This window comes from Neltuma alba, unplaced genomic scaffold (assembly GCF_004799145.2).
Source record: "Neltuma alba isolate B1F8T4 unplaced genomic scaffold, ASM479914v2 tig00011781_pilon, whole genome shotgun sequence".
NCBI classification, from domain to species: Eukaryota; Viridiplantae; Streptophyta; class Magnoliopsida; order Fabales; family Fabaceae; genus Neltuma; species Neltuma alba.
This window is the reverse complement of record NW_021636404.1, coordinates 43,583-69,726: the sequence shown is the minus strand read 5'-3', so window position 1 is coordinate 69,726 and position 26,144 is coordinate 43,583. Positions and strand designations below refer to the sequence as shown.

Sequence of the window (26,144 nt, the reverse complement as noted above, 5' to 3'; positions counted from 1 at the left end):
ATTTAATATATTTCAGTGATCCTGGGGTGATCAGGCCCCACTATCAAGATATCTATGCCTATGGGGTAACATCCACAATCTTTTTACTAAAATTACAAATTTTTTTTAATCAAACCTAACTTAAAAATTATGTTTTTTCCACTAAATTTGGAGCCTTCATTATGATTCGAGTCGTCTCATATGATCACTATCAAGCCACGCATCATAAGTTCTCCCTTATCTGCATCTTCCTCCTGCAGATTGGTCCAATTTTAATTTATGTAAAATTAAATTTTAATTATTCTTTTCATTTCACTCTCGAGATCGATACAGATCATAAGGGCGCAAAATTATATTAGAACCACTCACTTCTAGAAAATAAAAATTATATATATATATTTTTCTCTGATGCTATATGTTGACTAGTGGATTAGTGTGGTTCCTATCAGAGCAACTAACTCAATTCTGATATTGGATTCACAATCGCTTATCACAATCCACCTACCTCTTCATATGTCCACGTGAAAGCACGTGAGTTGGTGACTACTTAACCTTCCATGCAGATTTGGATCTGTCACATAGTCATCAACTCCGCTAATGGCTTTGTTTGTTTCTCTGGTAATGCTACAAAAAGCATGTGTCCTGGAGTATTTGGGAAAATGGAGATTTGGGGATGAAGCAAACTAAAAAGCACACACTACTCTAGAACTACTTTATCTGGAGTATTCATGCATCAACATGTTTATGTTCTAAATGTGCAAATTAAAGCCTCAAGTACACACACATTTCATGGCCACTTCTTCACCTTCTTGTGGAAGATGCCTGGACCATAAGTAGAAGAAATCATTTCTACAAGAAGAGGGAACTGTAATAAAACAAAGAGACTCAATGGCACGTTGGCAAGCATAATGACAGGGAGAAAAGCCCATGAAGGTGATGACTTATGTTGCACCATGATGATTATTGTTGCGGAAAAGGCTATTAGCAAAGTTGCAATTGAGAGAAAAAGTGTAGAAAGGCCTATGATCAATTTTGTGGGTAAGGAGTAAAGGAAGTCCTCTTTTGCATAGCATGATGTGAGGATTCCTAAAAATGTAAGGACAGAAGTAGTAGAAGTAGACAAGGACATTGCATCTCAAATTAAGAAAACTTTGAACAACTTTTCCTTCAAAAATATTGGATACCCAGATGATTGATCATTTCCACCTGGAACAGTAAAAGCTGTGGCAAACACAATGGTAACGATTAAAGCACCAACAACTGAGCAAGAAGATGCAGTATCTTTCATCCATTTCTCTCCTTCATTCCTGAGTTCTTTGTGATTCTTTTTGAAATAGTCCAGAGGAGTCAACCCTTCTTTGTTTAGACGAAGCTCAATTCCAGGATTCACCACACTCTCCACTGCCTATAATTCAAAAAAAGAAATAGAAAGAAGAAAATTTCTGATAAATTGTATAGTAAAATATTTGTTACACCTAGGTCAATGCAATTATTCCCTCATTTCTTGTTGAATTTAATCTCTCATCTGCTAACCATTAGGTCCAAGTAGGTGGGAACTGCATGATTTAATGATTTTCATTTATATATAAATCTCCCTCACACAACACACGCACAAAAGCATCTAATTTAACTTCTAACCTTGAACCACCGCCATTCCTTTTGCATTTTCAGAGCAGCACCAGTGATGCGGTTAAGTTGGGAAGCAGGAGCCAACTTGGCTGCCGTGTGCAGCAAGTTATCGTGATTCTCATTAAACATTATTGCTACCACATTCCTAAAGTGAAATCCACGGAGAAGGTTGAAAACCTCAGCTTGATGATATTCAATAGCATTGAAGAAAACATGCCCTTTTTGTTGAGAGAAAGTGACCATTGAGATTAATTATGGGTTTGCTGTTGATACCTTGAACAAAAACTCAACATTTCCCAATTTAGCTTCTGTCAACAGTGCTTTTGCAATCATAGGCCTTTTGTCTTCACTCAGAAATGTTAGATTCTTACAAACCAGGTTTAGTATTTCAATTGCTCGTGAATGTTGCAACTTCGGCTTATGTATTTCCTTCATTCCTGGACAATTGGTAACTCAAATATAACTTAATATTAGTCAAGCTTAATCATGAGAACAAAAATCTTAAAAGCAACTCGTTTAAGTTTTTGGGAATTTCTGAGCTACATACCAGACAAATAATAAAGGAGGGAGGTGATCAACTGTAGTAGATTTAGTCCTGTCGAGATGGAATTTTATCAGCCAAATCATTTAAAAGGATTACAGATACATGTATATGCATGTGAAGGTCTATCTTTTTTTTTGCATTGCACAACAGTTAGGTTCAACTTAAATGCAAGCAATTAGCATGTTATGTACAAGATATGATTTTTATTTTCAAATTTCATATTTTGACATGCCTGATTTTCATGTATGATTAATAAAATAAAATTTTCTTTACATCTTTTTATATATATGTTCTATTAGATTTGCAATATTATTTGATTTCGTCTTCCAATCAACTGATAGAGAGTATTATGTTATTGTACCTTCGGCTCTATTACTCATCTTGTCTTCTTGTTGCATGTCTCCACAGAAATGATTAGTTACTGTGGTTGATGGTATTTTGATATCTTCCACCCATGAAGTGATCAAAGAAATAGAGAAACATTAGCTTCTTCAAATAATGAAAGTGGTAAAATTAATAACTAGAAGGACAAGTAAACTGTGTGAAGCCATTCGAATTTTGTGAAGCTATCATTCACAAATAAATAAGTCTTAAATATATAGATTTCATGAGACATGTATCAAGGCCAGTCAGCGTCTGGCTTAGCTAGAATAAGATACAGCCGAGGATATAAAAATTAAAAATAGGTGAGAGAAATCTCAGCTAATAATACTAAAGGGAATGGCTTATTAAGCTGGCGTTCGACTACTGGAGAGAAAAGGTGAGATGGATATGATTATTTTGAAATAAGTATGCTCAAGCAAATATTGATGTAATGAGACTTTGTCTAGATACTTCAGGCAGAGATAATCTACTGACTTTTTGTTTTTGGATTTGCCAGACATTTGGTCTGTCATGGCAGCTTTCTTTTGTAGTAGTTGAAAAGATATGTTTGTAGCTATGGCTGCTCTGTTTTTTAGGATTTCATGACAGATCAAGGAATCTCCGTTTCTCCACAAGCTTATGTTCAAGAGCTTTTGAGATATTTTAAAATGCAAAGCTGCAGGCCTATGGATACTCCTTTAGTAGTTAATAAAACATTATCTGAATGTGATGAAGAAGATACGAAGGCTGATGCACTGAGGCATAAGTGTTGTTCGGAGCTTGCTTTGCTTGACTTGAACAAGGCCTGATGTAATGTTTGCAGCATATTTATCATCAATATTCATGCAACAACCAAGTGAGGTGCATTATGTAGCTGGTAAAAGGGTGCTGAGGTATTTAAAAGGCACATCAGAGTTAGACCTATTACAGATTCCAAGTTAATTGGATATGTGGATAGTGATTGGGCTAGAAGTAGGGGTGTGCATGAGGCCCGCATGCCCAATAAGCCCGCCCGAGCCCGCAAGAAAAGCGCCCAGCCCAGCCCAGTAAAAAGCTGCCCAAGCAAAAATGGGCATCTTCGGGCTGGGCTGATTCATGGGCAGGGCAGGGCCGCGGGCAGGGTATGCTGCCCTGCCCATTTGGCCCTGCCCGAAAAATATATAATTATATATATAAGATAATATTATTTTAAGCAATTATCTCTTTTGTTTTGGCCAAAAAAATTAGGTAAAATTAGAAAAATGAAAGGAACATAAAATTATAATTATATAAAAGAGCTAAATATCAAAATATAAGATTCAATATGCTAAATTACTCCAAGTCAAATTTCTTTCTTTTTCTCTTACATCCAATTTTTTAAAACAAAAAAAAAAAATAAAACCACCTTTCAAATTTTGTGCTTTCACATGATTATAAAAATCTGCCAACTATATGAATAAACTAAGGAATTAAACTACTGATTTAGCTTGATTATTAAATGTTCTAATTATTAAATATTTTTTTTTTACCTCCCATAAGAAATTGAAAGTTGAAGAACAAGACTACATAGGCCTTATATATATATGAGTGATAGACTCATTCGTGATAATTTTTTTCCTCTCACTTGTCTCAAAACACGATAATTGAATTTTTTTTCTACATATGATATAAGGCATGGTGTCATTACGCTGGGCAGAAAAGCCCGCCTTGCCCAGCCCGTCCTTGCCCTGCCCAAAATGGTTAGGGCCTCTACTGGGTAGGGCCGGGCAGCGGGTTGCAAAACGCAGCCCGCTCATCTTTCGGGCTGGGCATCGGGCAAGGGGTTTGCCCTGCCCAGCCCTGCCCATGTGCAGCCCTAGCTAGAAGCTTAGAAGATGGAAAGAGTACATCAGGTTATACGTTTTCTCTTGGTTCTAGTATGTTTTGCTAGAATTCCAAACAACAAGAGGTCATGGCTTAATCATCTGCAGAAGTTGAATATGCAAACCAAGCAATTCGGTTAAGAAAGATGTTGACAGATTTGGGTCTGGAGCGAGCTAAAGCTACTAAAGTATTTTGTGATAGCAGATAAGCTATTGCAAGAAATCCTGTGCAGCATGGGAATGCCAAACACATGAAGGTCGAATTTTATTTTCTCAGAAATGTTGAAAGGGAACAGGAAATATGTCTTGTGCATTGCAGTTCCAAAGAGCAAGTTGCAGGCATAACCACTAAATCTTTGCCTAAAGACAGATTTTAGGAGCTTAGAAGGAAGCTTAAGAGTCTCTAGACAAAGTCTCAAGAAGGAGTGTTGATGGAATGAGACTGCCTTCGGTAAAGGTATTCTGCTGATTTTTTGTTTTCGCTTTGCAAGACCTTTGGTTTCTTTTGCAGTAATCGAAAAGATTTTACAAGATTGTTTACTCTCATTGTCATGCCATATTAGTCTAAGATATGGTTTTAGAACTGGATAGTATTTTGAAAAAGCTGATACATTAGCCAGCTATTGTTAATGAAATGTTCGTTCTCTCACTTTTTTTAGTTCAGTTCCAAGCCCTTCTCTTTACATAATATACCATGATGAAAACGAAATTATACAAGTGATGGTTCAAATAACTTGAGCTTCAATACCATTACTCTCATCATCATAGTACTGGCTTGTATATAACTGAAAAGAGCATGTAGAAAATTATAGGGATAAAAAGAAAAAACAGACATTTAAAAGAGTAACATGAACTAACAGTAATAAACCCATTGCTTCCAGAAGCGAAGTTGACTTTTGTTGAGAGAATCGGAAAGATAGAATGCAATGTTCTCAATTGTTGAGTATCCAAAATCGGCAGCAAAAATCAGCTCTTCACATCGTTGTAGCAAATCCAAGGCAACATCTATTCATATATAATAATCACTTGGCATATAAGATGGAATATCAGAATAACAACATGAACCCGCATAGAGAAAAGAATGAAAATGAAACATATACATAGTGATTTGCTGACATATGGTAAGTTGTATTACCAAGATCTCTAGTGATGAAACGGCCTTTGAGAAACGAAGGACCCAAAGGGCCATTTTCTAGTTTGAAGACTTGTAAAGGAGTGACAGAATAGAGATAACGTCCTATTTCATAGAGGCCAACACGAAAAGCCAATGTAACAGGAATCAATTTAAGCTGTCCATTTGGAATAGAAAGTGAATTGCTATTTTTATCAATCAAGCATTTCGCTATTGGAATGATTCCCCTCTGTGATGCAGCAATTCTAAGCGGAGTATAGCCATGAGCATCAAGTTTTTGAAGGCATTCTGGTGGAACTAATTCACCAATTGCTCTACAATGCTCAAATGCCCAAACTTTACAGCCACATGGAGAGGTGTTTCGCCCGTTGTAGCAACAGGTTCTTGGTTCAAGGCCCTGGGATGGTGATCAATGAACTCTTTCACAGCAAGCCAGTTGTTCTCAGATATAGCCTTGTACAAATTAGCCAAATCAAAACCTATTGCCTCTGCCATCACTGTGAGGCACAGATACGCACACAGATTGTAATTAAGACGAAGAATGTGCGTGCGTGTGTGTGTAGAGAGAGAGAGAGAGATTAGCTAAGTTAACCACTTTCGATTAGCTAATTACTTTATTAACCCATTCAAACCAATCGCTGCTCCGTTTTCGTCGTTCGGAACCCATCTCGTTAAAACTGGGGAGGTCTGCCTTATGTAACTCGACCTATATTCGATGTATAGTGCCTGCGGGCTTGAAATTTGCAGCTAGCAATTTATTAAGGGACAGTATTTTGATGAAAGGAGCAGAGATTAGACACAGTTACCAATAGAATTCCCTATTTACGGCTGACTGAATTGAAACTCTAAAACCTTATGTATAAGCTTGGCCTTTCTTTAGCAACTCATGATTATATATGACTTGTTCATAGATATTTTTGTTCGTTTCTCATTCATTTGGGTTGACCTTGTTTATTCCTTGTTGGTGTGCGTAGATTGGGATATTTCGTCTTCCCTACGTGCTGCTAGTTTCTGTATTTTACTTTCTCTCGCCAGGTCTTGCTCTGCCCCGAAAAACAGAAGTAATAACTATTCCTCTAATTTTAAATATTAGAATCAGTTGAGGTTATTTTTAGTAAAATTTCTAGAAAAAATGACAAATAAAGACTCCTAAATTATCAAAATTACACAGAGGTCACTTGAAGAAATAAAATTACCATGAAGGACCCAATCTCATATTGCAAATATGAAATCTTAGCGAAATGTTTGAAATGCCCCTAAGCCAAGTTGTGATTTGGTGTATTGAAGTTGTCATTCGCTAAAGTAAACTTGTTATTTCCCATAATCAACTTGTCATTTAGCATACTTTCAACCAAATTGTGATTTGATCTACTAAAGTTGTCATTTGTTAAAGTGAACTTGTCATTTCCTATAGTTAACTTGTCATTTGGCTAAGGGGTATTTCAGACATTTTACTAAGATTTCATATTTGCAATATGAGACTGGGTTCCTTATGGTAATTTTGCTTATTTAGGTGACCTTTGCATAATTTTGATAATTCGGGGGTCTATTTGTGATTTTCTCAAATTCCTATTCCTTCATGTTCTTCATATTTTCAAATGCGAAGCGATTTGAGTTAAGGATCTGTTTGACTCAATGAAAGGAAGAGGAGGGGATGGATTTTAATGGAGGGAAGAAGAGTGGAAGGATTTAATATTATTTTGTTTGGATTTATAAAAAGAGAGATGAGGGAAAGAGTTTTAATATTACCTTGTTTGATTCATGAGGGGAGAGGAGGAGAGGGAAAAATATTTTGAAATGAACAATTTTACCCTTATTTTATATAAGATTCTTTTTTTCAAAATTTATAGAATGTTTAATAAAATAGAATTATAAATAACATTTAATATATTAACCGACACTTATACCAAAATTCTAATATACTTTAGAGCGTGAAGTATTATTGAAATGAAAGCTAAGGTAATGTTCCACCACAACTTGTACTGTATCCTATCTTTGAATGAAATATTTGATTATGCAAAAGAGAGAGCAGTGTCTGGAGACAAGAAGAAAAGGATTTTGGGTAGTATAGGGATATTAGAAATAAATAAAAGCATAATAGTTACTACATGGCAAAATATTGTCTTTTCCCTCTAAATCTTCCCAATTTTGGAGGGGAGATTCAGGAGGGGGGAAGGGAAAATTTTTAAAAAAATTTCTTCCCCTCCTAAAATTTGTGTGTTGCCAAATAAGAGGTAATGATTAAAATTCTTCTCCTTTCCTTCTAAATCCCTCATACCAAACAAACCTTTAAAGTGGACATTAGATAAAATTATTGAATAATATATGCAATAAAAATAAAGTAAAATATGTATAAATATTAGAATATTATAATTTACGGTGGGGACAAAAGAATGTGTCGTTATCATCCAAGAAAAAAATTCTTCCTAGTCTTGATTACCTCAAGCGGTTTCTTGGATTCCAAAATCGCTTGGAAAAAATGCTTTCACATGAATTAAGATAAAATATAATGGGTCAACAGAGTTATTAATAAATTTTTTCCTAGTTCACCCTTAGTTATAAATTACTCCTCTAGTCCTAAATATAAAACTCATTTTATAATTTAGACTACAAAATGAGTTTTATATTTAGAATCGGGACACTATCACTACTCATATAAATAACCTTTCACTAACTTGTTGATATTTGTTCTAAGAGGAGGTTTGAAAAAGTTTATGCTTTTAGAACACATTTAATGACATAGTTGTTTTTTTTTTTTTATCTATATGTGACTTAACTTGTTGACCCTTTATAATATAGACTAGAGGGAGTAGTTTTAACAAGATATAAAAATAAACATTTATGATTTTATTATATTTTTAAGATATTTGAATGATTTGAATTTATTATCATTTTAAAATTTATTAGATTTATTAGTATTTTAATATTTTTATTATTAGAATTAGTTGTTATTATTATTTTTATTTTTATCATTATTTTATTATAATTAGATCTAGAGTTTTCATTCTATGGTAGACTTTGAATATTGAATTAGATTATTCTTTCTTGTTTTCTTTCCCAACTCTCCCTTTTCCTGTTCTATTTTTATCTTTTGCCTTTTTTTTTTTTCAGCTCGCTTCTTTTTCTCATTTTCTCTCCTTGTTTTCCATCAACTTTTTTGACCATCTTTTAGATAAAATTGATCTGCCATTAAAACCAAACCCATGGACCCTTTCCTACTGACTCCAGCTATATAGTTTCTTTCTTTTTATATCTAATTGATTGTTTTATATATATACATATATATATTTAAAAGAATACATCTTCGTTAATGAAATTACAACTAAGTGTAATTATTATAATAAATAAACTCATTATTAGAAGGCAAGCTCCCTTTTAAGTGAAAATTCACACATTTAATCCTGTCTATAAGTTCAAGCCGTCAGTATTTGCCAAAAAAAATTATTAAAAGGTAAGCCTGAAAATGAGAAAGTTGATAAATCATAAAGTGCACTCGATAGATATATATAACAACCAATCAAAACACACTCATTCAACCATGAATAATCTCAAGTAGTCTTCCATCCCACACATACACAGGAACAGTAGCTAACATAATTGCAATACATAAGAACAAGCTCCTCGTCATCAAGCATTACAACGTCTGACTGAACATGTTTTTATTCATATATAACTTATGACGATACGAACTTTAGGTGTTATGTCGATGGACAGGCTTGAAGCTAGAGGGCAACATGAGAACCGATGTCTCTGACAACATCAGTAACGAACTTTGTGAGACAGTGAGGATCAGGAATATGTAACCTTTCAGCTTCTCATATTCCATGGTGACGTGCACCAAACTCCCTTTATCCTTTGGAGTTGCCTGCAGTGTTATGTCCATGCTCTTGAAATCCTTCAGGATATCTCCCTCCACAACTCTGACAGTGATTAAGTTCTTGCTCGCATCCACGGCATGGATCTTCTCCTTAGCCACACAGTTTTTTCCTTCTGTTAATTCATCACAATACCAGTTCAGTATAATGTTCAAAGGGAAGCTCATTGATTCTTTGATCTTCTATGGTAAAAATGAAAAGGAAAATAACACGTTGGCACCTTATCAGAAGAATAAAGTAGAAATCACCATGATGTCCCAAAGAAAGAATATGACAATCAAAAAGTCCAAATGACAATTAAGCAGTATGGATCTTCTTGTCATATTTTCGGTACCGAAACTTGCCATTCACTTGTTATGAGATTTTTTGGTAATTATATTCCTTCCTTAGGACCATATAATGATTTCCCAATAAATAGTAATGAATGACATCATCATTGATTCGGATCGGAAATAACTGCAACTCAGATATAAATTATGAGGGCTCAATCACAAGCAGCACTTCACTGTTCAAGGTGTCGTTTTCCAAGAAGAAAACGAGAAGTACTAAAGAGAAAGGGTACGTAACTTACTCTCTCTCTCTCTATATATATATGTGTGTGTGTGTGTGCATAAATAAGTAGTTGAGTGCTTACCATGGACATAGCGCCAGGTAATGACAGAACCGAGCTTGCCCCAGTTTGCATCTGCAACACCATGTTGAATTTTGGCAGGAGAAATATTAGGAATGTGGTGTGGCTTGGAGGTGAACAATTCATGAAACTTGTCTGCAGAAGCATCAATGTGAACATCAACTTCCGCCTTCCCAATAACTGTTCCTTATGATCGTCCTGTCCTTGTGTGAGGTGTGAATCGATGTCTCTGCTAACCTCAGATGCGAGCTGCAAAGAATGAGGATCTGGGCTTTGCCCCTGAAGCTTTTCGTACTCGAAAGTCCAGTGAACCACACTTCCCTTTACTTTGGAATGGCTTGAATCGTGGCTTTGAAGCTCTTGAGATGTTCAAGTACATCGCCTTCTATTATCTTCAAAGTGATTGAGTTCTTTGCTGGGTCTATGGCTTCAATCACAGTCTTGGCCACGCAGGTCTTGCCATCTACGTGCAGTCACAACTAATATCTGTCATTTGATCTGATAATATATATATATATATATATATATTGTATAGTGAAGCTTATTCAATCTCGAAAATGAACGAAAATCGTCAATTAAAAAGAAAACCGTCGACATGATATTGATAAATTAAAATTTGGCTTACCAAGAACATAATTCCAGACGAGGACAGAGCCAACTTCTCCGAAACAACCTTGATGCTTGGTCACAGCCTTGATTTTCCCAGGAGTAACGTTGGCAATGTGATGAGGAGTGCTGCTGATCATTTCATGAAACTTCACAGCAGAAGCATTAAGGTGAACATCTGCTTCAAGCTTCCCGAATAAGTGAGCCATCTTTCTTTCTTTTCTGTTTGTGGTGATCGATATATATTGCAAACCCTAATTCACATGCATAACGAAGGCTTAAGCCCTAGCCCTTTATATAGGAAATTTGGGGTGGTTCGAAGCGTCCGTATGTAGTAAATATCAACAGTAACCAGTCCCTATGACCTGCTTCGCAATGAATATTTTTCCATCCTTTTCTTTACAAATGTTGTCTATTTTAGATTAATTTTAATCTTTTACACATATGCCACATGGGAGCACATTCCATGCTCATAGCAATGACGAGCATGAGGCGCTCATCGCAATTTGGACTATCCAGATTGATTTTAGATTGTTTAGATTGAATTTAAATTTTTTTATATTTTAATCAACTTTTTGTTTTGATAGATACAAAATTTAAAATAAATATAATATCATAATTAATATATCTTTAGAAATAAATTTATCATTAAAAAATTATATATTAAAAATTTTAAATCTGAACCATCAATATTAAATTTTGAATGATTTAAATTGCATTACACTGATGAGTACATGATGCTTATCGTTGTGATGAGCATTAAATGAAGAACCCACATATGACATTGTCAGGATCCTAGGCGTCATTAATATCAACATGAATTAGTGCACCCAAGGTTGTTGAGCTCATAAGGTGTTCTACTAAACATTTGACGATTAAAATTTTGAATAAAATTTTATCCTTCAATTTAGTTGAATGGTTCAGGTTTATCTAAAATTTATTATTCATAGAAAAATATTGTTATGAGCACCTTAAACTTATGAGATCTGGACCATTCAGATCTCATTTGAACAGTTCAGATTTTAAATTTTTAATTAATTATTTTTAAATAGAAAAAATGTATTTTTGAAAAAAATAGTAGTTAAGAGGTTATCTTTACTCTATAGCATACACTTATTAAAATAATTATTTTTAATAAATAAAAATAAAATTAAATCTAAACTATCCACTAAATAATTCAAATTTGATGAGTTTAAAATGAGTACTAGAGTAGCTTAGAATGAGTATATACTACCTCCGGTCCTAATTATGAGACCTCATTTGTAGTCTATAAATGAAGTCTTATAATTACAGTCGGAGGTAATATAATTTATTTTCAAATTCTATGCAGCAAAGCTAGTAGATCATTTATATCATTTAATTTTCCCCCAACAATTTTTCCTAAAATACCCTTGTTAATAATGTGTATTAGCAAAAATTATTATTTGATAAAAATATTTAATTTATACAACTACTATAAGGATTATTTTGAAAAAAAATATATAAATATAAATGACAGAATTGATAGGGATCTTATATTTAAGATCAAATTAAAAATTAAACTATCATATTAAAATTGGAAGTAATATATGAGTTCTCTCCCAAGAGATAAGTTAGCAATAAAAAATGAACCCACTTGTCTTTTGATGTGGTTCCGCAATGCCTTCGACTCATCGACATTCACAAAAATCGGGAAAAAAAAAAAAAAGCCCAATGCATCTTCGCTTTATTTTGGGTTTGTTTACATTAAGATTTGTAATTTTTTTTTTTACATGGTTGTATAACTGAGTTCAATTTAAACATTATCGGGGCGATTAAAGATAGTTCTCTTAAAAATATTTTCTCCATTCATATAAATTTATACTCAAGGCCTCATGTTTAAGCACTTAAAACTTCTTTCACTAGAACCAACACATGTTGATTGCCAAAGTGAATTTTATTCTAATTGATTTTTCAAACTAAAATTAGAATAAAAATTCATCAGTATAATGTAATTTATATTTAAATATGATTTTATAAAAAAAATTTTCACGTTAACTTATTTATCTGATATATTTTATAAACTGAAATTAGAATAAAAAAATAGTTTAGGCGTATGTTCGCCACATTATTTATAATTTATAAATATCATGATTTTTATAAAAGTTTACACACATGTTAATTTGTTGATTCATATTAAAGTAGAATATTGACACAGTCTGTAAAAATAGTTTAAAATGAAAGGATTTATAAATATTGACATTAAAGTCTACCCAACATATATCTAGCTTCATCAGGGTTTAGTTTTTCAGGACAATAATTCAAGTCACAAGAAATTAAACTAACAATGCAAAGGATATCACTCTCTCTGGTCCTCAAATGTAAAAACCAGCTAGTTGGGATGTTTATTTGAGTTTTAAATATAATGTATTAATTCAAAAAAAATTAAAACCGAAGTACCTAGCTAGTTATACATGTTACATTTCCATGAATTTGATGCTTGTATTTATAGCACAATTATATATTTTTTTATTATTTACATATATTATTTTATTGGAGGTAATTTTATTCAAAGTATAGTCGGGTATTAAATATAAACACCTCTTCTTTTATATATAATTATAATATATATATATGGTGCCAAATAAAGTTCATATTTTAATTTCATCACTTTCGATCGTTTTTATGATTCAGACACTCCTAAGAAAATAAAAAATAAGAATAAATTTAAAAACAAAAGAAGAAAAAAAAAAAGGGGGGCCAGAGACAGACACTGGCTGGCGGAAAGCTGCTTGAATTGGATCTACTCTTGAATCGAATTAGTGGAATGAGGGAAATTAATTGATCCACAGAAATGATTAGGGAACGCTGGTTCCAAAGCCAGAACTACTTCTCAGGTCAAAAAAAAAAAAAAAAAACAAAGTCATAACTACTTCTAATATTAACTGCCATTCAATGTTTAGTTTTGCAGGTGAAACACGTGACGTCGCCTATATTTGATTTGATTTGATTTGGAGATATGTTTTTTTTGGGCAATTACAGGTTTGTTTGGAAAAACGTTTACAAACTTTATAAACACGTTTTATATAAATTGAGATAAAATTTTTTCATATACTTAATTTGTATTTTGTAAATCATGATTAAAATATTATTTATAAGCTATTCCAAATAAATACTATATTAGTATCAAGTAAGTTAGTTTCTAATTATAAAAACTAGTTTGTAACATAGATTATACTGTAAATTAACTCTCATACTTAAGATCAGAGGTAGTATTTGATTCTCATTTAAAGTGAGTTCAAAATTAATATTCAATCTTTTTTAGTTTTGAGTTTGAAGTAGTCCTATTTTTTTTCCTTTTGCCATTTTATATCTTTTATTAAACATGGATCATACCCTTATACAATATAAATCTAAAATATCAGGGGGAATTATTATAAAATGTTAAGAAAGGAATTTAATCATCTAAAATTCCCATAACATACGACTGAAAAGTATGCCATGATAAATTTCAATATAGATTATGACAACAAACTTATACTGCTGAGTTATTATTAGAACTTTTTATAATTAAATTTATTTTTTGAGACCTCATGATAATTATTCCAATCCATTACCCAAAAAAATGAAAATTTAGGTTTCTTATTTTAAAAAGAATTGTTTGTTTTTAAAAATAAAGGTCCAAAACGTGCTTGGTAACTTGTTTTTAGTTGATTGTCTTAAAAACACAGTAATATTTTTGTAAAAACTAAAAAATAAAGCAATTTTTCAAAATTTTTTATTTTTATCTTTTGTATTTTTAAATTTTTTTTGTTTTAGAAAAATTGGAGAAACCTTCTTCCTTTCTTGCCTATCTGAATTTTTATATTCTTTGTTTTAAATATGATTTTTTTAAAATAATTATTCAAACACATTTTTTTCATTCTCAAAATTTTTTTAAAAAATAATTTTATATAATTGTTTTAGGAACAAGAAAATAAAAGAACGAAACAAAGAGCCCTAAGATTTTGGAGACGAGCTAGGCTGTTCCAATAAAGCCAAATATGTTGTCTTAAATCTTTTCGATTTGATTTGAGCCACACCTGATATTTATGATTAGATAAAGTGAGAAACTCAATTAGATATATAAATTGAGGTTTTAATTGTGGAACTAGATTGAGTTCAAACTTTAAGCGTTTATTTTCTAATAGATATATGAAGTGCTCTATCTCTTAACAAAAAAATATTGTAACAGTGAGTTGTAAATTCTAAATATGAGAGCTCGTTAGATATTAGATTTTATCCTAAATATAAAATTCCAATCCAATTTATTTATCAAATTTATAATGTTTTCTCCAAAATATAGGGTTCTACATCAAGGAATAGTTCATATATATATATGATTGTATAAGGTAATTAAAGGAAGTCAACACACATTCATTATCAATAAATAATTTAGCTAATTTCCTTACCCTATGTTTGTTACACTTGAGTTAATGCAATTATTCCCTCATTTCTTGTTGAATTTAATATCTCCTCTGCTAACCATTAGGTCCAAGTAGGTGGGAACTACATGATTTAATGATTTCATTTATATATTAATCTCCCTCACACAACACACACACAAAAGCATCTAATTTAATTTCTAATCTTGAACCACTGCCATTCCCTTTGCATTTTTAGCGCAGCACCAGGGACGTGGTTAAGTTGGGAAGGAGGAGCCAACTTAGCTGCCGTGTGCAGCAAGTTATCATGATTCTTAGTGAACATTGCTGCTACCACATTCCTAAAGTGAAACCCACGGAGAAGGTTGAAAACCTCAGCTTGATGATATTCAACAACATTGAAGAAAGCATGCGCCTTTTGTTGAGAGAAAGTGACCATTGAGATTAATTATGGGTTTTCTATTGATACCTTGAACAAAAACTCAACATTCACTAATTTAGCCTCCGTCAACAGTGCTTTTGCAATCATAGGCCTTTTATCTTCACTTAGAAATGTTAGATTCTTACAAACCAGGTTTAGTATTTCAGTTGCTCGTGAATGTTGCAACTTCCGCTTATGTATTTCCTTCATTCCTGGACAATTGGCAACTCAAATATAACTTAATATTAGTCAAGCTTAATCATGAGGACAAAAATCTTAAGAGCAACTCATTTAATTTTTTGGGAATTTTTGAGCTACATACCGGACAAATTATAAAGGAGGGAGGTGACTGTAGTAGATTTAGTCCTATTGAGATGGAATTTTATCAACCCTTCATTCAAAAGGATTACAGACATATTATATGCATGTGAAGGTCTATCTTTTTCTTGCGTTGCACAACAGTTAGGTTCAACTTAAATGTGAGCAGTTAGCATCTTATGCATAAGATATGATTTTTATTTTCAAATTTCATATTTTGACATACCTGATTTTCATGTATGATTAACAAAATAAATTTTTTTACATTTTGATATAAATGTTCTGTTAGATTTGCAATATCATTTGATTTTGCCTTCCAATCAACTGACAAAGAGTATTATATTGTTGTATCTTCGGCTCTATTACTCATCTTGTCTTCTTGTTGCATGTCTACATAGAAATGATTAGTGGCCGAGGTTGATGGTATTTTGATATCTTCCACCCATGAAGTGATCAAAGAAATGGAGAAACATTAGCTTCTTCAAATAGTGAAAGTGATAAAATTAATAACTAGAAGGACAAGTAACTTGTGTGAGGCTATTCGAATTTTGGAAAGCTATCATGCACAAACAAATAAGTTTTAAATAGATAGATTTCATGATAAAATTAATATGGTTATTTTGAAACTAGCATGCTCAAGCAAATATTGATGTAATGAGACTTCGTCTAGATACTGTAGGCAAACATAATCTACTGATTTTTTTTGTTTTTGGATTTGCCAGACATTCGGTCTGTCATGGCGCTTTCTTCTGCAGTAGTTGAAAAGATATGTTCGTAGGCATGGCTGCTCTGTTTTTCAGGATTTCATGACAGATCAAGGAATCTCTGTTTCTCCACATGCTTATGTTCAAGAGCTTTTAAAATATTTTAAAATGCAAAGCTGCAGGCCTAAGGATACTCCTTTGGTAGTCAATAAAACATTATGTGAATGTGATGAAGAAGATATCAAGGCTGACGCAACGAGGTGTAAGTATAACAGTGCTGTTGGGAGCTTACATTGCCTGACCTCAACAAGGCCTGATGTGATGTTTGCAGCATATTTATCATCAATATTTTTGCAAAAACCAAGTGAGGTGCATTATGTAGCTGGCAAACGGGTGCTGAGGTATTTAAAAGGCACATCAGAGTTAGACTGTTACAGATTCCAAGTTAATTGGATATGTCGATAGTGATTGGGCTGGAAGCGTAGATGATGGAAAGAGTACATCAGGTTATACGTTTTCTCCTGGTTCTAGTTTGTTTTGCTGGAACTCCAAAAGGCAAGAGGTTGTGGCTCAATCATCTGCAGAAGTATGCAAACCAAGCTATTCGGTTAGAAAGATGTTGACAGATTTGGGTCTGGAGCGAGCTGAAGCTACTCAAATATTTTGTGATATTGCAAGAAACCCTGTGCAGCATGGGAATGCCAAACACATAAAGGTCAAATTTTATTTTCTCAGAAATGCTGAAAGGGAACAGGAAATATGTCTTGTGCATTGCAGTTCCGAAAAGCAAGTTGCACTGTTGCAGGCATAATCACCAAAGCTTTGCCTAAAGACAGATTTCAGGAGCTTAGAAGGAAGCTTAGAGTCCCTCGACAAAGTCTCAAGGAGGAGTGTTGATGCAATAAGACTACCTTAGGCAAAGGTATTCTGCTGTTTTTTGTTTTGGCTTTGCAAAACCTTTGGTTTCTTTTGTAGTAGTTGAACAGATTCTACAAGATTGTTTATTCCTATTGTCATGTCATATCAGTCTAACACATGTTTTTAGACCTGGATAGTATTTTGAAAAAGCTGATATATTAGCCAGCTATTACTAATGAATCTCTCACTTTTTTTAGTTCAGTTCCAAGCTCTTTTCTTTACAGAATATAGCATGATGAAAACGAGATTATAGTTAAAATAACTTGAGCTTCAATACCATTACTCTCATCACCATAATTCAGTACTTTGGCTTGTATATAACTGAAAAGGACATCTAGAAAATTGCAGGGATAAAAGGAAAAAAACAGACATTTAAAAGAGTGACATGCACTAACAGTAATAAACCCATTGCTTCCGGAAATGAAGTTGACTTTTGTTGAGAGAATTAGAAATATAGAATGCAATGTTCTTAATGGTTGAGTATCCAAAATCGGCAGCAAAAATCAGCTCTTCACATCGTCGAAGCAAATCCAAGGCAATGTCTATCCATATATCATAATCACTTAGTATATGAGATGAAATATCAAAAGAACATGAACCCGCATAGAGAAAAGAATGAAAACAAGACATATATATAGTGAATTGTTGACATATTGCTAGTTGTATTACCAAGATCTCCAGTGACGAAACAGCCTCTGAGAAACGAAAGACCCAGAGGGCCATTTTCTGCTTGAAGACCTGCAAAGGAGTGACAGAATAGAGATAACGTCCCATTTCACAGAGGCCAACACGAAAAGCCAATGTAGCAGGAATCAATTTAAGCTGTCCATTTGGAATAGAAAGTGCATTGCTATTTTTATCAACCAAGCATGTCGCTATTGGAATGATTCCCCTATGTGATGCTGCAATTCCAAGTGGAGTATAGCCATGAGCATCAAGTTTTTGAAGGTATTCTGGAGGAACTAATCTCAGCAATTCCTCTATAATGCTCAAATGGCCAAACTTTACAGCCACATGGAGAGGTGTTTCGCCTGTCGAAGCAACAAGTTCTTGGTTCAAGGCCATGGGATGGTGATCAATGAACTCTTTCGCAGCAGGCCAGTTGTTCTTAGATATAGCCTTGTACAAATTAGCCATATCAAAACCTTTGACCTCTGTCATCACTGTAATACACAAAAACACACACAGACTGTATGCAAAACTAAGACGAAGAATATATATATACCCATATAGAGAGAGAGAGAGAGAGAGATTTGCTAAGTTAGCCACTTTCTATTAGCTAATTACTCTATTAACACATTCAAAACAATCTTTGCAGTTGGATTCCGTTTTTGTCGTTCTGAACCTATCTCGCTAAAATTGGGGTGCTCTGCCTTGAGTAACGCAACCTAAAGGTCTTGTATGTAGAAGATGGTGATACTCCTCTACGTAGGGCCTGTGGGTTTGAAATTTGAAGCTAGCAATTTTGTTGAAAGGAATAGAGATTAGACACACTTACCAATAGAATTCCCTTCCTATGACTGAACTGAAACTCTGAAACCGTGTGTAAAAGGCTTATTCATTTGGGTTGACTTTGTTTATTCCGTGTTGGCGGCCGTAGGTTGAGTTATTTCGTTCTCTCCACTTGCCGCTGGTTTCTCTCTCCGGGTCCCGATCTCCCCCCAAAAAAAAAAGTGATAAATATTCCTCCAATTTTAAATATTAGAACTGGTTGAGGTTAATTTTAGTGTTTTCTTCTTCTTGTTTTTTTTTTTTCCGGGCAAATCCTCCGAGTGTGAGATAGTCCTTAGTTATCTATTTTTGTTCAGAATCGAAGTGTTTTTTCTTTTCAGGCTTTTTTTTTTGTCCAATCATGGATTATTTGTGGTATTAAGTTGCCTGTTAAAATGATTGATCCCACTGAACAGCGGATTTGACTTGCCCATCTGAAATTAAAAGCTTCAAAATTTAAATTTCTAAAGAATTTAAGGATGACAAAAAAAAAACGTTAAATATTTGCGGAACTTTAAAAAAAAAAAAGAATTCTTCCGGATTGCATAAGGGTGCAAAATTATATTAACCGCTCACTTCTGGAAAATAAAAATAATACATTTTTTTCTCTGATGCAATATATATATATATGCGCATATCATAAAGTAATTATCCTAAAAATCCCAACTCAAATATAATCCTTTAGCCATTTTTTCCCTTAAATTTTTGGAAAATGGGTCCCTGTTTGCTCCAAAAATTAGCTTCAAAATTATTTAAGCCATTTTGGTGAAAATTTTTGGAAAATGGTTCCCTGTTTGCTCCAAAAATTAGCTTCAAAATTATTTAAGCCATTTTGGTGAAATTACCTCTTTCATAATATTCTAAACTCTGAAAACTAATATTTCATAATTTTCCCCCAATTTTCTTAGGCATTAAATAATTTTTAATAATTATTTCTTCATAATTCTTCCTGATTCCTTTAACACCTTGAAATTCAGGATATTACATTTATCATACATGAAAATGAGGTATGTCAAAATATAAAATTTGAGAATAAAAATCAATTTGGGCATAGTGACATGCTGATATTTTTTTTTTTTTGGACTGAGATGCTGATCTTGATTTACGCATAAGATGCCAAATGTTGACATATAAGTTGAACCTAACTTTGATGCAATGCAAGAAAAGGATAGACCCGTATGCACGTATGTATGTGTGTGTGATCTTTTTGAATGGTTGCACTGACAAAATTCCATCTCAATATGTAGGACTAAATCTACTACAGTGGCTCATCTCCGTCTTTTATAATTTGCTTGGCATGTATGCTCAAAATTTTGCCAGAACTTAAATTAGTTACTTTTAAGATTTTTTGTTCTCATGATTAAACTCGACCAATATTAAGTTATATCTGAGTTACCAATTGTCGAGGGATGAAGGAAATACATAAGCTGAAGTTGCAACACACACAGGCAACCGAAATTCTAGAGCTGGCTTCTAACAATCTGACATTTCTGAATGAAGATAAAAAGGCGTATGATTGGAAAAGCACTGTTGGCGTGCTGAGTTTTTTAAGAAGATATCAACAGCAAACCCAAAATTAATCTCAATGGTCACTTTTTCTCAATAAAATTAAAGGAGAACGCTTTCTTCAGTGCTGTTAAATATCGTCAAGCTGAGAATTTTAACTCTGTGGGTTTCGCTTTAGGAATATGGTAGCAGCAATGTTCCTTGAGAATTCTAATAACTTGCTACACACAGCAGCGAAGTTGGCTTCCTCCTTCCCAACTTTAGCGTATCCCTAGTGCCGCTTAGGGAATGGCAGTGGTTTAAGGTTAGAAGTTAAATCTGCAAGAATTGGTGATTACAGTGATGAGGGGAGAGAGATACAAGATTTAGATATGGGTATTGTGTTTGATACCACCTCCAATCTTTAATATAAGAGCTTGTTTGACTTTGTTTTAGTCCTAAATATAATGCGGCATGAGAGATGCGGTCAAGTGTATTGACTAGAATTATCATTATTACATGGACTATCTAAACAAAAAAGGATAAATATGAGAAACAAAATGAATTTGGTCTTATATTTAAAATCAAAATAAAAATCAAACGAGCTTTTATATTAAAAACCAGATGTAGTATTAAAATTTCATGACCCTCCTTCTTTGAAAAGTTTAAATGCATTTGAAATTCAATTCACGTGTAGATAAATCTCTTGGATGATTAGGTACCGCGACAAGGACTTGATCATCATCTGCAATCAAGCTTAGCTTTTTGTTCATAATAAAAAAAATCATAATTGACTAGTCATTTTTATGTTAATGAGGTATTTAATTTGTTACATCATAAGGCGATCATGGAAGAGGAGTTTCCGATGTTGTGCCACGACTTCAATTGCGATATAGTCAAAATTCATGTTCATGATGAATTATCTTTCAGCAATAAAGAAACTTAGCAGTGCTATTTACTTTCTCTATATACAAAACTAATGAAAATAGTCTAAAATCTATTTAAAAAAATCTGTTGGTATCATCAATAATATTCCTCCACTCCTAAAAATCTCAACCATAACTTTTTTGCTTAAACTTTTTATTAACCTATTTTTTTGGTAAGAAATTTGTATTAATTTAAATTTAAATTGTTCAACTTTATCTCGATTCAAACTATAACAGGCCCGCTATAGTCGCAACATTATCAATGTTTATGCTCTAGATATGCAAAGCGTGATGATATGCAAACGCATTAATTAGGCTAAAAATAAAACCAGGTGTTTTATTTGCATGATAAGATTCAAGGGGATCTGAAATTTCTTATTCAATAGAAAATACGTAACGTAATAAGATGTGGAGTACGTACTTGCATAAATATTAGTGAATCAGAACCCAGATATTAAAAACAAGCTAGGGCCTAGAACAGTCAACAAGACCGTGGGTTGACTAGTTAAATTTTTGAAAGGACTTCTATCATTCTTTAAGATTATTCTTAATCCTAATTATTATAAAGTACCATGGGCCAATCACATGTATTAGGCCCATGTGATGACTTTGGTTTGGGCCACCCGTAATTGAATCACCAAGCATACAACCCATTTTATATTTGTTCCCATTAAAAATAAATAATTCATCTGCAAAGTGAAAGGGGCTAATTTCTTATAACATGATGAACCAAAGCTCAAATCTCAACTAAAAAAGCTACTCATAATTAGTACCTGATAGTATTTCAAACAGAATTACATTTAATAGGAGAATACCTGTGCCTACCAAAAAAAAATTCATCCACAATCAGCTAATTAATCTAATTAATTTGGCATAACCACATCAATATATATTTATGTTCTAAACATGCAAAGGTTGATACACACCTCCAACATAGGTTAAATATATAAGCAATTGGGTTATTACACGATTAAGATTCAAGAGGAGGAAAATCTTTATTCAATAGGAAATCATACATATATGGTAAGATTTGAATTAATTACATGCACAGTTCATGACCACTCTTCCACCTTCTTCTTGAAGATGCTTGGACCATAAGTAGAAGAAAACACTTTAACAAGAAGAGGGAATTGTAATAATACAAAGAGGGTTACTGGAACACCAGCCAGCATAGTAATAGGAAGAGTAACCCATAAACGTAGTGAATTATATTGCAACATGATCATTATTGTTGCTGAAAAGGAAATCATCATAGTTGCAATAGACAAAAACAATGTAGAAAGACCTATTATCAATTTTGTAGGTAGCGAGCAAAGGAAGTCTTCTTCTGCATAGCGTGAGGTGAGGATTCCTAAAAATACGAGCACAGAAGTAGTGGATGAAAACAAAGAAAGTGCATCTGAAATCAAGAAAACTTTAAATAACTTCTCCTTGATAAACATTGGGTACCCTGAATCCTGATTGTTCCCCCCGGGAACTGTTAAAGCTGCGGTAAACATGATCGTAACAATTAGAGTCCCAACAACTGAACAAGAAGATGCTGTGTCCTTCATCCATTTTTCTCCTTCAGCCCTTAGCCCTTTGTGGTTTTTTTTGAAATATTCTATAGGAATCAGCCCCTCCTTGTTTTGATGTAGCCTGTATCCGGCATCCACTACACTCTCGACAGCCTATGTATATAGAAAATAAATAAATAAATGAGCAATAAATAAAAGACTCAAAGTAACAAAATAGCTAGAATTGATTAATTGTATATTAAAACAATTATTTTGTTCTATATAAGCTAACCCATTATTATTCTTAAATTATACAAGGAATTATCTAATGATATAAAATCACTTCACTTTTCTAGCTAGTTCACAATCAGCAAGTCTCATCAGATGTGTCTATGAATTAAAAAAAAATTAATCCTTAAAGAGAACATCTCCTTCTTTGGTCAATTTCATTCATTAAATTGCACCATATAATAATGAATCTTAATTATTGGCAAGGAAAAAAACCGGACATGTGTGCATGTGTTAATATGATTCATTTTCTTCTGCCTCTGGCATGCACAGAAAAGGATTAAATTTCAGTTCTAACCTTGAACCATTGCAGTTCTCTTTGCATCTGCAGTGCGGCACCGGAGATGCTGTTAAGGTAGGAATCAGGAGCTAACGAGGCTGCCAAATGTAGCAAGTTATTTCCTGTCTCTCTTGCTGCTCTCATTTTTGCCGGTGTTGCTGCTGCCATAATCTCGAAGTGACGACAAAGGAAGAGGCTGAAAACCGCAGCTTTACGATATTCAACAGCGGTAATGACGAAAACGGGATAGTTTAGACAAACAGAAGTAACAAGTGCGATTAACTCCGGGTTTGCCTTCGTTACTCGCAAAACAAACTCAGCATTGTCCTGCTGAGCTGCACAATTCAGTGCTATTCTAATCATATTCCTCTTTTCTACATTCAGAAGCATCAGAATATTCGGACAAAGTAGGTTTAGAATTTCAGTTGCTTGTGCATGCTGGAGCTTCATCTTATACATTTCCTTCATTCCTGCACCATTGTCAGTCGATCGAAATAGAACTAGAATGTTAAAGGCATTCGATTTAAGTTCTGGGCAACTTTTTGGCGCGCGCACAAATATATACATACCTGACAAATTATATACGCTGGAGAGTAGCCAATGGCGTAGACCTGTCCCTGTTGACGTGCATTTTTCTAGTCAAAGCTAAGTGCAACTTAATTAAATGCTAACATTGAGTAACCGGTGCATAAATTAAGGCTGAGACATATATTCAAAAATCGAGCTTATAATAAAAATTAATTTTTAATTTCAAATTTCATATTTTGGCATACCTGATTTTATGGGTGCTAAATTAAATGGAAAACATTACAAATTGTAATCTACTATGTTGTGTAATAATAGTTATATAATATTATTTGATTTCATCTCCTGAAGTGATAATAGAGGATATTGTACCTTGACCAGCTCTGCTGCCCTCGCCTTCTTGCTGAATATCTACGCAGAAATGCCCAGTGGTTGTGGTTGGTGGTATTTTAATATCTTCCATCCAAAAGTGATCAAAGAAATGGGAAAACATAAGCTTCTTCAAATAATAATGCAGAAAAAAACCAGAAGCACAAGTAAATTACATAAATAGTATTAATTAATTACCGCCGCCTCTTGTTTTCTATGAAACTTGAAGTCAAAGATGATATCTTCCAATTAATTGAGGGTTAATTACATAAATAGTATTTTTGGAATTTTTTTTCCAACCTTATTTAATCTAAACGGAAGGAAACTTGAAAAAAATTATTAATTTAAGAGAAATTTAATACTTTAACTGTCATTAATTAGTATGTAAGAATTAGTTGAAAATGTCTTATAATAAGAATCAAAGGGAGTACTACCTCACCAGAACAAGAAAAATGGTTCACTTGTCAAATTTAAAAATGAAATGTTTTTGCAACTCTGCACATATTTAAGAGCACAGAGAAACACTATACGATACTTCAACTCCTCTTCTAATAAATTGTAATAGGGAGGGGTAATACCTATTTGGAAAAAAATTCATTAATCATCCATCAAGTGACTTATATTGTGGGTTGAGAATGTCTTTTAAAAGGCTATATTTATTTAATTAGGAAGGTAGGAGTAAGAGGGGAAGGGTGATCGAAACGGATTGGGAATAAGTGTGTGTAAACTAAATTATACCAGAGGTTGTTTCATCTTCACCATCTTTACCGTCATCATCATAATTCGCCATTATGGCTAGCCAGTACTTTAAAAGAGCAAACGACATGTATAGAAAATTGCAGGGAGAACGGAGAGTGGAAAGTAATAATATGTACTAACAGTGATAGGCCCATCGCTTCAAGAACGGAAGTTGACTTTTGTGAAGAGAATGAGGAAGAGAGAGTGCAATATTCGCAATTGTTGAGTTCTCATCTGCGTCTTGAGCAAAAAGCAGCTCCGTGCATTGTTGGAGCAATTGCAAGGCAATACCTATTCATGTAACAAAATCATTTAGTATAAAGAGATGAGAGGGAAAAAATGAAAATGAAACATAAATTGCGCTTTATTGCGAATGAAATTATATATCTAAAAATGACGTTACCATATTCTCCATTTCTCAAACAGGTTCGGAAAAACTCGGGGCCCACAAAAGAGCCGTTTTCTGGTTTGAAGACTTCCAAAGGAGTGACAGAATAGAGATAACGTCCCAATTTGTTGTGGCCAGACAGAAAAGCCAAGGTAACAGGAATCAGCCAAGGCCATGGAGCTGGAATTGCAAGTGCATTGCTATTTTTCTTTATCATGCATTTTGCAATTGGGATGGATTCCGTATGTGTGGCAGTTGTTGCAAGTGGAGTATAGCCATAATAATCCCATATTTCAAGATATTCTGGTTCAACTAATTTCATCAACTCTTCTACTATGGCCACATGCCCGAACTTTGCAGCTGTATGAAGAGGCGTTTCGCCTCTTGAAGCTCCAAAATCTACGTCCAATAACTTAGGATGGCGATCAATGAATGCTTTTGCTTCGAACCAGTTGTCCTCATATATGGCCTTGTTCAAATTAGCCATCTCTAATTCGTCTGCCTCCATCACTGGAATCAACAACCAGCACATACGCATTAAAAATTTAAAATATGTATTCGAATGCATAATTAAGAGGAAGGACATAGGTAAATCAAATGAGAAGGAGTGAATGCAATGAGTTAGCACCCAGTGTTGCTATCGAAGTTCAGATAGGAATTGGCTCAGGTGTTGCCTAATAATAATACTTTAATTTTCTTCTGTACATAAAGAAGAAACGACGGAGGTTTTTAGTAATATAGCGGCGTACTTCATATCTAAATCTTGTACTTCTCTCCCCTCGTTACTGTATGTAATCATCAGTTCTTTCAGGTGA

General features: G+C 33.6%; 4 protein-coding genes and 2 long non-coding RNA genes across 6 annotated transcripts; 1 reads left to right on the top strand and 5 right to left on the bottom strand.

The window, feature by feature from the left end:
• Nucleotides 1–920: 920 nt before the first annotated feature.
• Nucleotides 921–1,851, bottom strand: LOC114717890 (uncharacterized). The gene is made up of 3 exons (XM_028903114.1): nucleotides 1,618–1,851; nucleotides 1,164–1,384; nucleotides 921–1,065 (listed from the first exon to the last, which is right to left on the bottom strand). The coding sequence occupies exons 1-3, from the start codon at nucleotides 1,849–1,851 to the stop codon at nucleotides 921–923; spliced, it is 600 nt and encodes a 199-aa protein (XP_028758947.1).
• Nucleotides 1,852–1,908: 57 nt separating this feature from the next.
• On the top strand, nucleotides 1,909–9,157 carry LOC114717885 (uncharacterized). Its single transcript, XR_003737764.1, has 3 exons — nucleotides 1,909–1,918; nucleotides 5,869–5,875; nucleotides 9,074–9,157. It is a non-coding gene; the product is annotated as an uncharacterized LOC114717885 (long non-coding RNA).
• A 1,163-nt stretch (nucleotides 9,158–10,320) lies between these two features.
• LOC114717883 (uncharacterized) lies at nucleotides 10,321–10,655 on the bottom strand. Its single transcript, XR_003737763.1, has 2 exons — nucleotides 10,620–10,655; nucleotides 10,321–10,457 (listed from the first exon to the last, which is right to left on the bottom strand). It is a non-coding gene; the product is annotated as an uncharacterized LOC114717883 (long non-coding RNA).
• A 7,191-nt stretch (nucleotides 10,656–17,846) lies between these two features.
• On the bottom strand, nucleotides 17,847–18,504 carry LOC114717889 (uncharacterized). The gene is made up of 2 exons (XM_028903113.1): nucleotides 18,013–18,504; nucleotides 17,847–17,885 (listed from the first exon to the last, which is right to left on the bottom strand). Exons 1-2 carry the CDS (start codon nucleotides 18,502–18,504, stop codon nucleotides 17,847–17,849), a joined length of 531 nt encoding a protein of 176 aa, XP_028758946.1.
• A 3,793-nt stretch (nucleotides 18,505–22,297) lies between these two features.
• Nucleotides 22,298–24,993, bottom strand: LOC114717888 (ankyrin repeat-containing protein ITN1-like). The gene is made up of 4 exons (XM_028903112.1): nucleotides 24,942–24,993; nucleotides 24,207–24,290; nucleotides 23,328–23,779; nucleotides 22,298–22,915 (listed from the first exon to the last, which is right to left on the bottom strand). The coding sequence occupies exons 1-4, from the start codon at nucleotides 24,991–24,993 to the stop codon at nucleotides 22,298–22,300; spliced, it is 1,206 nt and encodes a 401-aa protein (XP_028758945.1).
• Nucleotides 24,994–25,077: 84 nt separating this feature from the next.
• Nucleotides 25,078–25,837, bottom strand: LOC114717887 (uncharacterized). Its single transcript, XM_028903110.1, has 2 exons — nucleotides 25,345–25,837; nucleotides 25,078–25,232 (listed from the first exon to the last, which is right to left on the bottom strand). Exons 1-2 carry the CDS (start codon nucleotides 25,835–25,837, stop codon nucleotides 25,078–25,080), a joined length of 648 nt encoding a protein of 215 aa, XP_028758943.1.
• Between the last annotated feature and the right edge of the window lie 307 nt (nucleotides 25,838–26,144).